General features: G+C 30.5%; 3 protein-coding genes across 7 annotated transcripts; 1 reads left to right on the top strand and 2 right to left on the bottom strand.

Moving 5' to 3' along the window:
* Positions 1-298: 298 nt before the first annotated feature.
* On the bottom strand, positions 299-8905 carry LOC118072892 (uncharacterized protein CG5098). Of its 2 annotated transcripts, XM_035093049.1 has the most exons (7): positions 8770-8905; positions 8322-8571; positions 6488-6661; positions 3506-6394; positions 3253-3434; positions 2860-3178; positions 2571-2773 (listed from the first exon to the last, which is right to left on the bottom strand). In XM_035093049.1, exons 2-7 carry the CDS (start codon positions 8365-8367, stop codon positions 2571-2573), a joined length of 3813 nt encoding a protein of 1270 aa, XP_034948940.1. In that variant the 5' UTR covers positions 8368-8571; positions 8770-8905. The 2 variants fall into 2 exon arrangements, with proteins under 2 accessions (XP_034948941.1, XP_034948940.1); XM_035093050.1 differs by lacking the exon at positions 8770-8905 and having other exon boundaries at positions 299-2773.
* On the top strand, positions 8750-10855 carry LOC118072897 (testis-specific serine/threonine-protein kinase 4-like). 3 transcript variants are annotated; one of them, XM_035093064.1, is made up of 6 exons: positions 8750-8913; positions 9373-9560; positions 9625-9794; positions 9881-10030; positions 10105-10378; positions 10496-10855. In XM_035093064.1, the coding sequence occupies exons 2-6, from the start codon at positions 9408-9410 to the stop codon at positions 10808-10810; spliced, it is 1062 nt and encodes a 353-aa protein (XP_034948955.1). In that variant the 5' UTR covers positions 8750-8913; positions 9373-9407; the 3' UTR covers positions 10811-10855. The 3 variants fall into 3 exon arrangements, with proteins under 3 accessions (XP_034948955.1, XP_034948954.1, XP_034948956.1); XM_035093063.1 differs by lacking the exon at positions 8750-8913 and adding an exon at positions 9128-9176; XM_035093065.1 differs by lacking the exon at positions 8750-8913 and adding an exon at positions 9128-9176 and having other exon boundaries at positions 10105-10386; positions 10496-10626.
* Positions 10823-13946, bottom strand: LOC118072896 (glycerol kinase-like). 2 transcript variants are annotated; one of them, XM_035093062.1, is made up of 10 exons: positions 13343-13429; positions 12949-13207; positions 12659-12876; positions 12347-12559; positions 12162-12272; positions 11822-12075; positions 11556-11761; positions 11303-11440; positions 11154-11231; positions 10823-11074 (listed from the first exon to the last, which is right to left on the bottom strand). In XM_035093062.1, exons 1-10 carry the CDS (start codon positions 13421-13423, stop codon positions 10974-10976), a joined length of 1659 nt encoding a protein of 552 aa, XP_034948953.1. In that variant the 5' UTR covers positions 13424-13429; the 3' UTR covers positions 10823-10973. The 2 variants fall into 2 exon arrangements, with proteins under 2 accessions (XP_034948953.1, XP_034948952.1); XM_035093061.1 differs by lacking the exons at positions 10823-11074; positions 11154-11231 and having other exon boundaries at positions 11309-11444; positions 13343-13946.
* Between the last annotated feature and the right edge of the window lie 49 nt (positions 13947-13995).

The raw sequence follows: 13995 nt of genomic DNA, 5'->3' as shown, positions 1-13995 counted from the left end.
AACCAAAAAATCGCAAAATTAAATAAAAATATACACATATATATAAATTTGATTAATATACATAATAGTAATTTTTTGCATTTTTCTAAAACATAAAACGTATACTCATTATCAGGATTTCTACCGGCTTTTGATCTAAATTCACCATTTAATAATTTACTCTACATTTCATTTGAACCTGAAGTTATTTTACAATGTCATTTTTATATTTGATTTTATACATATATATTTATATATATGTATATGTATATAGATTATATTTTACAAATTTTTCATCATAGGCTCTGCGATAACTAGATTTTCATAAGACTTATCAATTTATTTATAATCCATTTCCATCAAGTGCTTTGGGTAAAATCACGGTTTTTTTTCTAATTTCATTTTTATTTCTTGCACACTAACACACACACTCACACACACACACAAGATATACAAACACTCATACAACAATTCAGATAGTTCGAACACTGTGTGTACAAAAAGCACACAGTTTCAATTAATTATATTTGTTTTCACATAAATTGATAATCTAGAAATATTGAACAGATTTATAAACATGTTCCCATGAAATTATTTATTCATAAAACGATTAATCTATTTTTTTTTTATATATCATTGTCTTGATATAATTAGGTTGCTCAGTGTATGCAAAGTTATATAGGCAATCCTTTTATAGTAATAATTTTTCATGATTTTTTTAATTCATTTATCACAAATTTTATTACACATTTTCAATAAGTTTTTGTGATTTCATTTTTTGTAATTTCTTTGTTTTACATATAATTGTAGAATATAAGCGTCATCTCCATTTTTACAAAGTGTAGTCTTATTAATCTTAAGTATTATATAAACTACATTAATTCTGTTCATATAAATTTATTTTTACTTAAATTGTGTATATTTCTTTTTCTTTTTTTTTACATTCTAACTGCATTTAAATAAAATTATTATGCTTTAGATATTTTTTATTTTTTCTTACCATCGCATACTCATTGATAAGCTTACCAGTCACACAATTTTCGTCTTGTAATTAACCACATCATTATTACACTATATTTATTTACAATTGATTTTAATTTGTTTACCTCAAAATTTAGTGAGAGGTTACTGAAAAATGTAACAGTTGATTCACGATGAACTCTTTATGTCTTATTTAAAAGTATACATATCAATTCGTATATATATATTTGTAAATATATATTTATAAACCTATGTAATTATTATTATTTACATCATCATCTATGTATAATTTTTTTTACAAATTTTTCAATTCAATAAAAAACAATCATGTCTAAGTAGCCAATACTCGGTGAAGAAGACAAAATAATTTTTATTATTGTAAAAATTAATATTTAGCGTATGTATACTGTGCTATATTTTATTTATAATAAATAATTCAGTAATAATAGCAGCTGTGTTACATGTGAATTTAATAAACGTGATCATTTGTCTCATTCATTATGATAAGTATAAGTTAGAAAGCCCTTAATTAAAGTCATTAAATATAACTGTGTTACACGCAAATTACGTAACGTTACGATTTGTCATATATACTTGAACTTAAAAAAAATTTCCTTCCGATGTAAATTTGATTATAGTAAAAAGAAAATAATATTTTGAATTAATCTATTTAATTCTTTTAATAATATTATAAAGCTTTGGAAATGATGTTACATTTCTTATAACAAAAAAATCAACAACACTTACATAAAAGTGTTGATCTAATTATTATATAAATAAAAAAAAGTTGATTTAATTTTGAATGTTTAATTGTTATGGAAAATAAAAAAAATCAACCATGAACTACATTAAAAGATAGTTCATTGAGTTCATTATTTAAATTTATAAATTTTCATTTTTTTGATAGATTAACTAAAAACATAATTAAGTCTCTCTATCCTAGGCTTGTCTTTTGAACTTTAATACACCAATATTTACATGAAAATCAAGCAAACTTATTCATTATTGACTAAAAGAATAATAATAAAATTAATAATGATATAACTAATAATAAAAATGATAATTCTTTAGTGGAAATTATCAATATCTTTTGTTGAGAATATTTTCTATCTAACCTGTTGTATTTTTAGATGTAATGAATGCTTTGATGCATTAAAGCTGGCCTACTCATAGAATTGTTACCTCAAAATGGAAAGGACAAAATTGTAGTTTAATTTGTTCTCTTCTCTTTTTTTTTCTTTGTTTTAGTTTGTTAATTATTAAATCGAAAAGGCCACGGTTCAAGGCCACGGGCCAAGAAAGTCAATGAAATCCAGTCAACGAAGAGCCCATTAAGTGCTAATCTGTACCTATTCTGTCATGTTTAGACATAATTTCACACCACAGTCACTGAGACTTCATGTCTCTTGCGAATCGCAGCATATTAACATCCATATTTTCAATATTTTACATCATTTTACATGATACTTCCCATGAATTTTCATTTTATTTTTATGAGTCTTCTTTTTACCACGCTAATATCTCAGTATCAAAAATTAGAGCTTGCTGTTATTATATTTGATATCCGAATTATTTGGTTAGTATTCTTTCTTATATCATTTTTCAGTATTTCACGTTACTCGATGTTGGTTGCACTTCGGTATATACTGATTATTGTCAAGGTGCCAACCTCTGGTCAAGGCGCAGGGATAGTGTGTCACTGCTTTGCAACCACGCTTGACACAACCAATATTTGCACCTGGCAGTCCACAAGAATTACAAATTGACTTGGTCGCATCCCAAACAGCTTCTTGCAACCCAGTTACCCTTCCACCTTTAAGAAAAGTTCAATTTATTAATACATTCTGCTATATAGAAAAACGAGTAATCAAACAGCATGATTAGAAAGATTTTCCTCACCTGCTAAATAAACTCCAGCTGCCCACACCGCACACTGTTCATGAAGCCAAACTTCCCAACGTTGTTCTTCACCAGAAATTAATGTCATCCCCGAAAACATTGCTGCATTATTGGCTTCAACTGAATTTTTTTTCTTCTTGCCCATTTTTGCTGTAAATTGGTCTGCTAAGCCAGCGTATCTTATACTTCTTTTGTTCTTTCCTCCTTTTTTCTGTTCTGTAGTAATTTCCTGTTCATCTGCCGATAAGATTCCATCCTCTAAACGTTCTTTCCCGATTAAATAAGGCCCGAAAAGATCACTGAGAACTCCAGCCGGAACCTTGAAGAGAATAAAAGTTCATTAATGATTTTTCGTATAAACTATTTTAATATTAACTTTAAAAATTTAGTTACCGTGTAAGTTCCTGGAGCTATGTGAGGGCCAGCTAAATTAGGATGGGGTCGTAAAGGATCACCGGGTATTACTGAATGTGGACCTTGTTTACAAAACACACAAATCCAAGTTGAATCTGTTGTATGAGCGTCATATCGTGATGATAAAGTGGAACTAAATAGACCCGCTTTGCTTACTTTACCTTTGAAAAAAAAATAAGTTATTTTAATGATTAGTAAACAGAATGAATACTACAACATTAATTAAACTTACCACGATAATCAAGATCGTTTTGGTGACTAAGTCTCTTACTCCTTGCTACATTTCCATTCCCTACACTTTTTCGTTTTTCTTTATTTTTTTCTTCTTCTTCTTCTCTTGGCGCATTTACGACTTGCACACTCAATGGACTATCTCTTGGACCTTCAACATGAACCACCGGACCTCTTGATCTAATCGAACTGGCATTCGATCCAGAATCATAAGCTATTTCTTTTAGACCATCAGGTCGCAAATTCTTTTTTTTCTTTCCATTCTCCTGTTTCTTTGAAGCTTTAGAAGTTTTTCGCTTCTTTGCATCTCTATGTGGTATATCTTCAATGCCTGGCCTAAATACATTGTCAGAAAGTTTTGATACTTTACGTTTTTTCGCTCGTATTCGACCTTTCTTTCCTTTTTTTGGAGTTGTCTTAGTTTCTACCGTTGACGAAACATCAGTCGGGTTTGCGGTTTCTGCCTCAGCTGTTGTTTCTATCTTAACTATATTTTCTTCGTTCAACGTTTCAGGATTGGTTTTTGTAGTATTTTCCATTTTTAATTCTTCATTTTTTACTTCGGAGCCGGTTTCCACAATTCCAGCAAACATTTTTTCTAACTCAGATTCAACTTCGTTAAATGGATTTGCATTATTCACACCTTTGGGGCTTGTAATTTTGGATAATTCAGTCACGTCATCGCTAGATTTTCGTCTTACTCGTTGATTCGCTGGTGTTGGATTTGTTGAAGAACCTTCACTACTACTCCGCCTCCTAATTGGCTCATTTTCTTCAACTTGTTCTTGATTATGTGTTGTCATATTCTTTACCTCTTCTTCCGTTTTAGATTTATCAATATTTTCACCTAATCTGGCTTCATTTTTTTGTAAATGATCTACTGACGACGACAAATTAGTAATTAACTCTTCAGGAACAACTTCACAAACTCTTGGTTCTCTAGGTTCTGTTGGCTCTAGTTCCATGTCTTCTACTTCTGTTTTCGAGTCTTTACTTAATCGTACAGGTTTTTCTAATTTTCGTTTCCGTCTTTGCTTTGTATTATCATTAGAGTCGTCATTACTGAATGCAGGTGATACTACATCATCTTCTCTTGTTGGTGATTTTGATTTTTGTCGTTCTGGAGACATACTCTTAACACTTGAAGCATCCTTCGTATCTTCCAAAGGCATAACAATTACTGACCCAATATTTTCAGCATTACCAAGTTTTTTATTGCCACCTTCAAGTTTTTCTAATAAAGAATCTACACCTTTTTTACCACGTTTAGGAAGATTCTTTGGAGACCTTACATTTACTTCGTCAATCTTACGTTCTCGTTCTGAAGACGGTTCGCGTTTAGGACTATCAATTACATCTTTATCAGCTTTTGAAGTAAGATTAACGATCACAGGCAGTATATTTCGTGGTCCCTGCGCTATAACACTTAACGAATCCTTAACTTTAACAGACTCTGATTCTTTTTTATCCGGTAAAACTCGTTCAATAGTAACGCTTGGAGGTAAATTAATAACTTTTTGGGTGAAATTGTCAAGTCCACTACTTATTTCTTTTATTTTATCATGAAGATTTGAAACACCCTTGAGATTACTTTCAAAATTCTTTACCATTATTTTCGGCGTCGTTAACTGTTCCTTGGTGGATAACGACACTGGATCACTAACTGAATTTGGAGTAGGTACAGACGAACTGATTCCACTATCTGAGGACGTTTCTCCATTGAGAGGTATTGGAGGTGATATTATATTGCCATTACGACTGCCTTTATCCACACTTCGAGCAGTCAAACTTATGGGAATGTCCTGAGTCATTCTAGAATAGTTTTCAGCCATTTCCGAAGTCGCTGAGAGGTCGAGAGTATTTTGAGCACCTGGAGAAGTACGATACTGACTTTGATTTTGCCTGTTATCTACAAGCATTTGTAGACTAAATAATGGATTACCCGGCGCACTAGACGAAGTGACGCTTTTCGAAGGTACCGTTGGTGTATGCCATGTGGGCGGCGCTTGAGTGTGAGCTAGCTGAGGTGGCAGTTGAGTTGTCAAATGCGATGTTCTCGCCATTGATGGATGTGTGTAGAAGTTTGCTGGATTAAGTGTTGCGCCTGACAAAGCTGTTGGATGTATATTAAGTCCTGAACCTTGAGTCATTGTTAAATGATTCCACACTGCTTGGGGTGGTGGAGTCCCAACTGGTGGTCGACTGTGTCCAGGATATTGCCCAGACATTGTGAAATCTTCCCAATTGCTTGATGATAACGTATTCAAATACAACGAGTGATCAATACTTTTTTCAGCCTTAAGAATGTTTGAATCAACATCCAATTGCTGAGTAGTTGACAGTTTTTGATTGCTGAAATTTTGTTTATGAAATATTTTTGATTTATCCAAGTGATTTAAGTCGTCGTGGAAATAATTAAACTGAAGTGATGATAAAGGTTTTTTATCTAACTTCTTCACTTCCAACTTCGATGAATAATTTGATATATCTTGATGACTTTCATGAAATGATGATTCCGTTTTACAACCTTTGATATAAGAATTTTTTCCAAATTTATGACGTATTGACAAATCTACTGGATTGACTTGTACCTTATTAGAAATATTCTCAGATAAATTTAATTCATCTAAGTGAGAATTGTCATACACCTTCGAACACGTTTGGGTAAATACTGGCTTATTAATGTCAGCTACCGTTGAGTTTGAATCAAAATAAGTTTCTTCTTTTGAAATTGGATGTATTGTATTAAATTCTTTAGGCAGATTTGGATTGTTCCAGTAGGAATCCCAAAACACGTTGCCGTATGTTAATAGCTGTTTTGCTTGACACTGCCAGCTGGAATAATTAGATGGAAGCGCCCATTGAGGCGCAGATTCCAAAACTTGAATCCCTGTAAACAAAAAAAAATAAAAAACAAAGTTTAATAAGCTATTATGTATATTCTGAAGCATAATGATGTATGGAATGTTTTGTAAATTCATACCATTATTTTGGGCAGTATCAAGTTTATAGCAACTCAATTCATACTGAGAGTTATCCTGGTTTTTCAAATGACACCAATCTTGAATAGCTTGATAGTGTTTTTGATTTTTTAGATCACTGTCGTTGCTCTCAATGTCCTTTTCACTTTCCAATATTTTTAAATAACCTTCTGTTCCTGGTAACAAATAAAAAAGTTTTAATAAATTACATTGAATTAGAAAAGTTGGAGTTAATCTCGATGATTACTCCAATATTTTTAAATAATTAATATGGCAGAGTGTCGTGAGTATGTAATTGCAAGCGAGATTTTTAAACAGATAATGATTGAAATCGATCTAAAAATGAGTCATGTTTATATCTTCATGAAGTTAACTTCAAATAAAAGTTATAACAAATAACAAATAGTTTAGTTGAAAAGTAATTAATATGGAGACATTCTTGATTTCTTTTCCTTTCTCTTTTCCACTCCTTTTTTCTAATCAATCATACTTTATGATTTTTCCACTACCAGTACTTTGTGTTACAAGGTTTTTTAACGAAATTTACAAGATTTTTAACCATTTCAAACTGGAATGATAGATACGCGTGCCGGCGTATCAGCGATTCAAGAAAAACAGCACTTATACCTTACAGCTATTTCTTCTAGACAACGTATAGACGCACAGCACCCTAAAATTTCCAATGAAAAACTTTCAATCACCACGAAATGGTTATGTTAAAACAGTACACGATTCCTTCTTTCACTCGTAAATTTTTCATCAACATCACTAATGGTCAAAGCACTAAATTTTAATAACTCCTCAGACGATCTTTTAATCCCCCTTTGCGAGAACGTGAAAAACGTGTAACTCTTGTGCGAATCTTTCCCCTTTTGCCTACGATATCAACGTGGTTGAAAAACCAAGTTGTGATCTGAGGAACGTAGGGCTTGCCACATTGAGACAAGAACGTGTGTACGCACCTTTGCCGCGAAGCCCGCGACCGGGCGCCTTGATAATTTATGATTTTCCTTGGCCAAAGAAAAATCTCGTCGGGGCATCAAGCAAATGCAGGATTCAACAATGGTGGCTGCTAGCCAGCTTTTGGCGAGCCCAATGCTGACACCTTGCGGTAGCGGCACGGAATAGACGTCGCGGATCACGCCTCTTTTTCTCTCTTTCTCTGTCTTATACACGTTTATTATTATTTTTTTTTAATATTTCTATCATTCCCAAATTCATTCCTCATCCAATCATTCATATTCAAATTACATATTTGAACAGCTACGTAATCAAATAATTCTCATTTTGTGCTTCTATGTATATTCATATTCTATTATATCCAAAATGTAAGAATTGAATTGTAGATAATATTTTTATAATTGTGCTGGATGGTACTAATGTAATAAAAATTATTTAATATAAAAACATATAAACATACAAATTCGAATCATTACCTAACTATTTTGAATGTAATTAAATATTAGCTCAAGAAAATGTAGTTGTAATGATATAATTAACATGAGTAAATTGTATTAATCAATCTAAACTCTTGATATGAGTTTATCAAATTAAATTTTTCAAAAATGGTTCCAAGTCAAATTTGTAAATGTATTTATAACAGTTGCATGCTAATTCGTTATTAAGGGCATGTACTGGATCATTAATTGGAGTAGAAAATGAATTTCCCTTAATGTAAAGCGATTTTACTACTCTGTCATGGTCTAGAATTCTAATTTATGAATATGAATAATTCCCATTCATTTCGATTGTATTACAATTTAAATATGTAAAATACTAGATGTATTTCAAACTTATTCAAGGCCATAAAATACCAAAAGTACTCGAATTACTTACCGTATTCATTTACCAATGACGTATTCATTGCCACTTTACCGCGCATTTTCAAAACTTTCCATTAGAGTATTTATTAAAATTATAATTCCCATCTTAAAATCCATTTGATAAATTTATTTATATTTTGTTCTATTTTAAGCATACATTTTTAAATATGAATGGTAAATAGAACAATCAAGTATCAGTCTAAGAAAAATTTTATCAGCCGTAAAGGATGCAGGAATAAATTCTCGAATGTTCTATGTTATATCTAGAAAAAAAATTTTTTTATATTCCCAATTCAAAGTATCTACTGCTAAATAAAGAAATTTTTTTCTTCTTCTAAATGGAATTTGTCGTGTATATAACTTTTTATAACAGAAGCCAATTAATATTAGTATGTATAGATACGTTTATTAATTGGAGCACCACGTCAAGATATTTTCTTTTACTGCAAAAAAACATTTACTTTTGAACTTTTTGTCGTATTTTGAACTCATTCCCCACAAAATGTCACTTATTTCCAAATTTATGAATTGTTATTGTGATATAACGTGTATTAGTCTTATTATCTCAAGACGTAAACAAACAATCTCATGACGCAATTCACAAGGTAATAGTTACACGCTTCTTCCTATATACATGCATACGTCATAATTCGTATTCTATATATATACTTTGCAAATAATGCAATTTACTATATTGTATGTTTGCAAAATTCTACAGAGTCATCTTTTTCAACTTAAAAATAGTTTTGAACTAACCAAAATTTAAATCTGATGATAAAAAAGATTTAAAATTTAAAAATATTAATCATCTTTCAATTGTTTCGTTATTAGTTATAATTAACTTTTTTGTAGTCAGTAAAATTATCAGGTATATTAAAACGAGTAATAAAATACTTTTTTCATTAATTTATAATCAATTTATTTAGAAATTAATAGCAAGATGAAATATCTTTTTAGTTAAGAATTCATTAAATTTATAATTTATTTAATCAAAAGAATAAGAAACATAAATAATGTTGAATATTATTTTAATTCTGACATTTTGAATATATTTTCATTTACAGTAAAAATGTTATTATTTTATTAAAATGGCTAAAAAATGGCAAGCTCATCTACAAGTCCTACGACATCCTTTAAAACAGCACCTTCAGAAAAGCATGACGATCAAACTGATCGAAAGAAAACGGTCCTTGAAACACATGGCTACTCATTAGGAAAAATTATTGGAAATGGTTCATATGCCACTGTGAAAGTAATCATTTTCAAATAATACCAAGTTAATAAAAAATATTTATAATTCAAAAATGATTATTTAGATAGCAAAATCAGAACGACATGATTCACAAGTGGCTGTTAAAATAGTATCTAAATTTCATGCTCCGTCAGACTATTTAATGAAATTTCTTCCGCGAGAGATAGAAGTTGTAAAAGGATTAAGACATCCAAATTTGATTCGTTTTATACAAGCCATAGAAACAACTCACAGGTTTGGAATTTTAGAGACAATTAAGTCTAATATCTTATCATATTCAATGCAAGATATTCAATTATTTACTACGGATGAAATTTTAGAGTTTACATAATAATGGAGTATGCACAGAATGGTAGTCTACTTGACATTATTCGTCGTGATATGTATATTGATGAAATAAGAAGTCGACATTGGTTTAAGCAACTATTAGATGCTATTGCTTATTGCCATAGTTGTGGAGTGGTGCATCGGTATTTTAATATCACTGAAGATTAATTTTCCCTGTTAGAGGATGATAAATATAGTTATTAAACACTTTTTTTAGAGACATCAAATGTGAAAATTTATTAATGGATCAACACTTAAATATCAAATTATCTGACTTTGGATTTGCTCGTGGTCAAATGAATCCTCAAGATGGCTCGATAATACTTAGTGAAACATTTTGTGGAAGTTTTGCTTATGCTTCACCAGAAATCCTTCGAGGTATTCCTTATCAACCGCAACTCTCCGATGTTTGGTCCTTAGGAGTTGTATTATATGCCATGGTTTATGGACGTCTTCCATTTGATGATAAAAATTATGCACAACTTCTAAAGGTATCCAGGTATACCTAGTTTATCAAATCAATACGGATATTGATTAAACAAACGTTATTAAATTGAATTTAAAAAATTAATTCGATAATTATTCTTTCTGAATAATTTTTTTTATAGCAAGTAAAAAGTAGTGTAAAGTTTCCAAAAGCTCCAAAAGTATCCTACGCATGTCGTTTACTTATTTCACGAATGCTTGTACCTCAAGAATCACGTGCTACAGTGGAACAATTAAAAAATGATGATTGGGTAGTTGCATCAGTAATATCTGATAAAAAATCATCACAAGGAAAATCATTAAATATATTACCTGCGGCTAATTCACAAAAAAATCCAGATGCTGAAGAACGCGAAATAATGAATCGTATGGTTCTCTTTGATGATCAAATACATAAAACGAAAACAGTTACAAAAAATCGATTTATGAAATTTTAATAATTATTAATAATCAACCATAATTAATCCAGAATTTACTCATTTATTTGGTAATAAATAATACTTATGTTAGTGCTGATGGTCATATTGTCTAAATTAATTTCTAAGATATATAAACTATAAAATTATTTGAAAACAGCTACTTTGTATGTACATAAATGAGTCATGTATATGACCTATGTTTAGCTATGACTAATATGAGGATTGTGCTTAAGGCAAAAAGTCCAGCTGACGTAGCTTTGAATATATCTCTGGAAGTATCATCTGTTCATTGAAAAATGAAATGAATCTCAACATTAATTATTTACTATTGGCTACATTAATTTAAATTTAAGTTACTTACAATTTGTATCAACAGGAGATTCCCATCCGAAACATTTTTGGACAGACTTTTTCCATTGGCAATGTAAAATTTCTCGTTCTAAAAGTAAATGTTAAATAATTACTATTATCTCTTATGATGACCTTGGAGTTACTGAATAGTTTAATTACCATCTTCAACTGTCATTGGCAAGAAAGTATCACTTGGTATATTATTATCAATTTTAACATCCCAAACTTTAATTCCATCTGCACATCCAGCAGCAATTGCTACTCCAAGAGCTGAAGTTTCACTCATCAGTGGCCTAACTTCCTTGTAAAATGAAGATACAATTTTTAAAATATAATTTATTCTGTCTTTCGTAAATAATACATTTATTTTTTAACTTATCAAAAAACAAAATGTATCTAGTATTTTACCTACCCACTGGTAATCCACATATATCCGCTTGCATTTGCATAAGTAAATTATTGCTCGTCATAGTTCCATCAACAAGTAATTTGTCCAAACTTAACCCAGTATCTTTTCTAATAGATTCCAAAATATCTGTTATTTGGAAGCATATTGCTCTCAAAGCAGCTTCAATTATGTGCGTATTAGTTGTGTTATAAGTTATACCACAGATGATGCTACAAAACAGAATTTAAAAATTGAATAAGAATAAAAAAGAACTGAGTATAAACTAATACCTTTTAGCATCCTTATGCCAATATGGAGCATATAAACCAGTAAATGCAGGAACGAATGTAACACTTCCATTAGAATATCTTTTAATTTCAGAGTCATACTCTTTTTCATCAGGGAATATATTGAGATTATTTTTTAACCAATCTAAAATAATTCCAGCAATGGCAATTGATCCTTCTAAAGCATAAACAGGTGCTGCTTTTGGTCCTAATTGATAAGCTACTGTTGTAAGTAAACCATGCTTTGACTGAACAATCTAAAAAATATTAAAATTATTTAAATTAAAGATGACGATCATATAAATTAGAAAAAAGTGCAATAAAGATAATCAATGGATCTTACTGCAGTGCCGGTATTATACAAAAGAAAACAACCAGTCCCATATGTGCTTTTTGCCTTTCCTCGCTGCAAACACATTTGACCAATGAGTGCAGATTGCTGATCTCCTAAACACTACAAGTTTAATTAAACTTATATCATTTCTTATATCTCTGTCAATGTCAATAACAATTACTTTTTTTACTTACACCTGATATAGGCACACCTTTAAGAAGCCCTTCATGAATGAAACCATAAATTTCAGATGAACTCCGTATTTGTGGCAATATTTCTTTGGGTATGTTAAAAAACTGAAGCAAAGTTGGATCCCATTTTAAAGTAGAAATATTCATTAACATTGTACGTGAAGCATTTGTAACATCAGTACTATGCGCACCACCGTTGATTCCACCAGTTAAATTCTAACAAAGTATTTAAAGTATTTATTATTTTATACAGGAAAAATAAAATTAAACAATCAATAAGATTTTCATAAAATTTATAAATCTTTAACTAATTACCCATATAACCCACGAGTCGATGGTACCAAACATACATCGTTTATTAGCAACTGCTTCCTGTACCTTTGGTACATTTTCTAGTAACCACTTCAATTTTAAAGCACTAAAATAAGGACTAATGGGGAGGCCACATAATGGCTTGAGGTAGTTTTTATTTTGGTTACGAATTTTTTTTAATAACTCATCTGCTAATATCGTTGTTCTCATATCCATCCACGCTGTTAAATAATAATTAACTTGAAATTATCTTATATTCAAGGAAGAAATTTTCATCGTAAATGTATGTTTACCAATTGCATTGTAGAGTGGTTCTCCTGTTATAGAATCCCAAACTACCGTAGTTTCACGTTGATTTGCAATACCCACAGCAACAATATCAGATGGATCAATCCTTAACTGTTCAAGATTAATTACAGTTTGAGATAAACACTCTCTCACTGCTGATATAATTTCAACTGGATCTTGTTCAACCCATCCTTCTTTCGGATATTGCAGTGAGATGGATGTTTGATGATATGTTAATACCTCTGCAGTGTCAGCTGCAAATACCTGAAAAATTGATCGATTAAAGTATTAATAACTACCATAAAGTAGTACCATACATTAATTTATATAGATAACTCAATTAATGATCCTTTAAAATTTAGAATTATCTATCAAAATCTGTAGTAATGAAATTCTCACCATAAACCTCACATTGCTCGTTCCTTCATCGATTGCTCCTACTAAAGGACCGTATCTATTCATTGATTCATGTTTAATCATTTGATAAATAATTAGTTACTTTAAGAAAATATTTAATTATTAATTGGTTACTTATTTATTACAACGATTGAATTTTATTAAACTTAACAATGAAGTGAAACACGACAATAGAATCATTGAAATTTAACCTCACAGAAAATCTATCAATCAGTAATTTTAATAATGTCGAACATTAACTGATAACACTTATTCCTTTTAAAAATTCTCTTATCTTGCATTCTCCCGGTGATTTTTACGCCTGACAAAAAAAATTAAATCAGGCTTGTATTCATGCATAGAGTGCAAAAATCTAAGTTGGCCGAATTGACTGATGTCTCGTGTATTCCGTTTAGACTTGACTCAGTTGAATTCAGTGCCGTATCAATAAATCTATTGTATCCAAAAATATATAAGGATAAATTGTAGGTAAATTGTATGCTATTTTTTGTTACATCACGTGAATAAGTCACTTGACCACGCATAAATCTCGTTGTTTATCACAATCCTGATGTAAATTAGATTTGACCGAACCGGGTTTGAATAGAACGCTCCCTATTGGTATTTGCTTTAATTGTATGTAGTTTATATGTAAC

This window comes from Chelonus insularis, unplaced genomic scaffold (genome assembly GCF_013357705.1).
Source record: "Chelonus insularis isolate UGA/USDA-ARS -01 unplaced genomic scaffold, ASM1335770v1 contig_94_pilon, whole genome shotgun sequence".
Lineage (NCBI taxonomy): Eukaryota > Metazoa > Arthropoda > Insecta > Hymenoptera > Braconidae > Chelonus > Chelonus insularis.
Note: the sequence above shows the minus strand (reverse complement) of the source record. Positions and strands in the feature narration are given on the sequence as shown.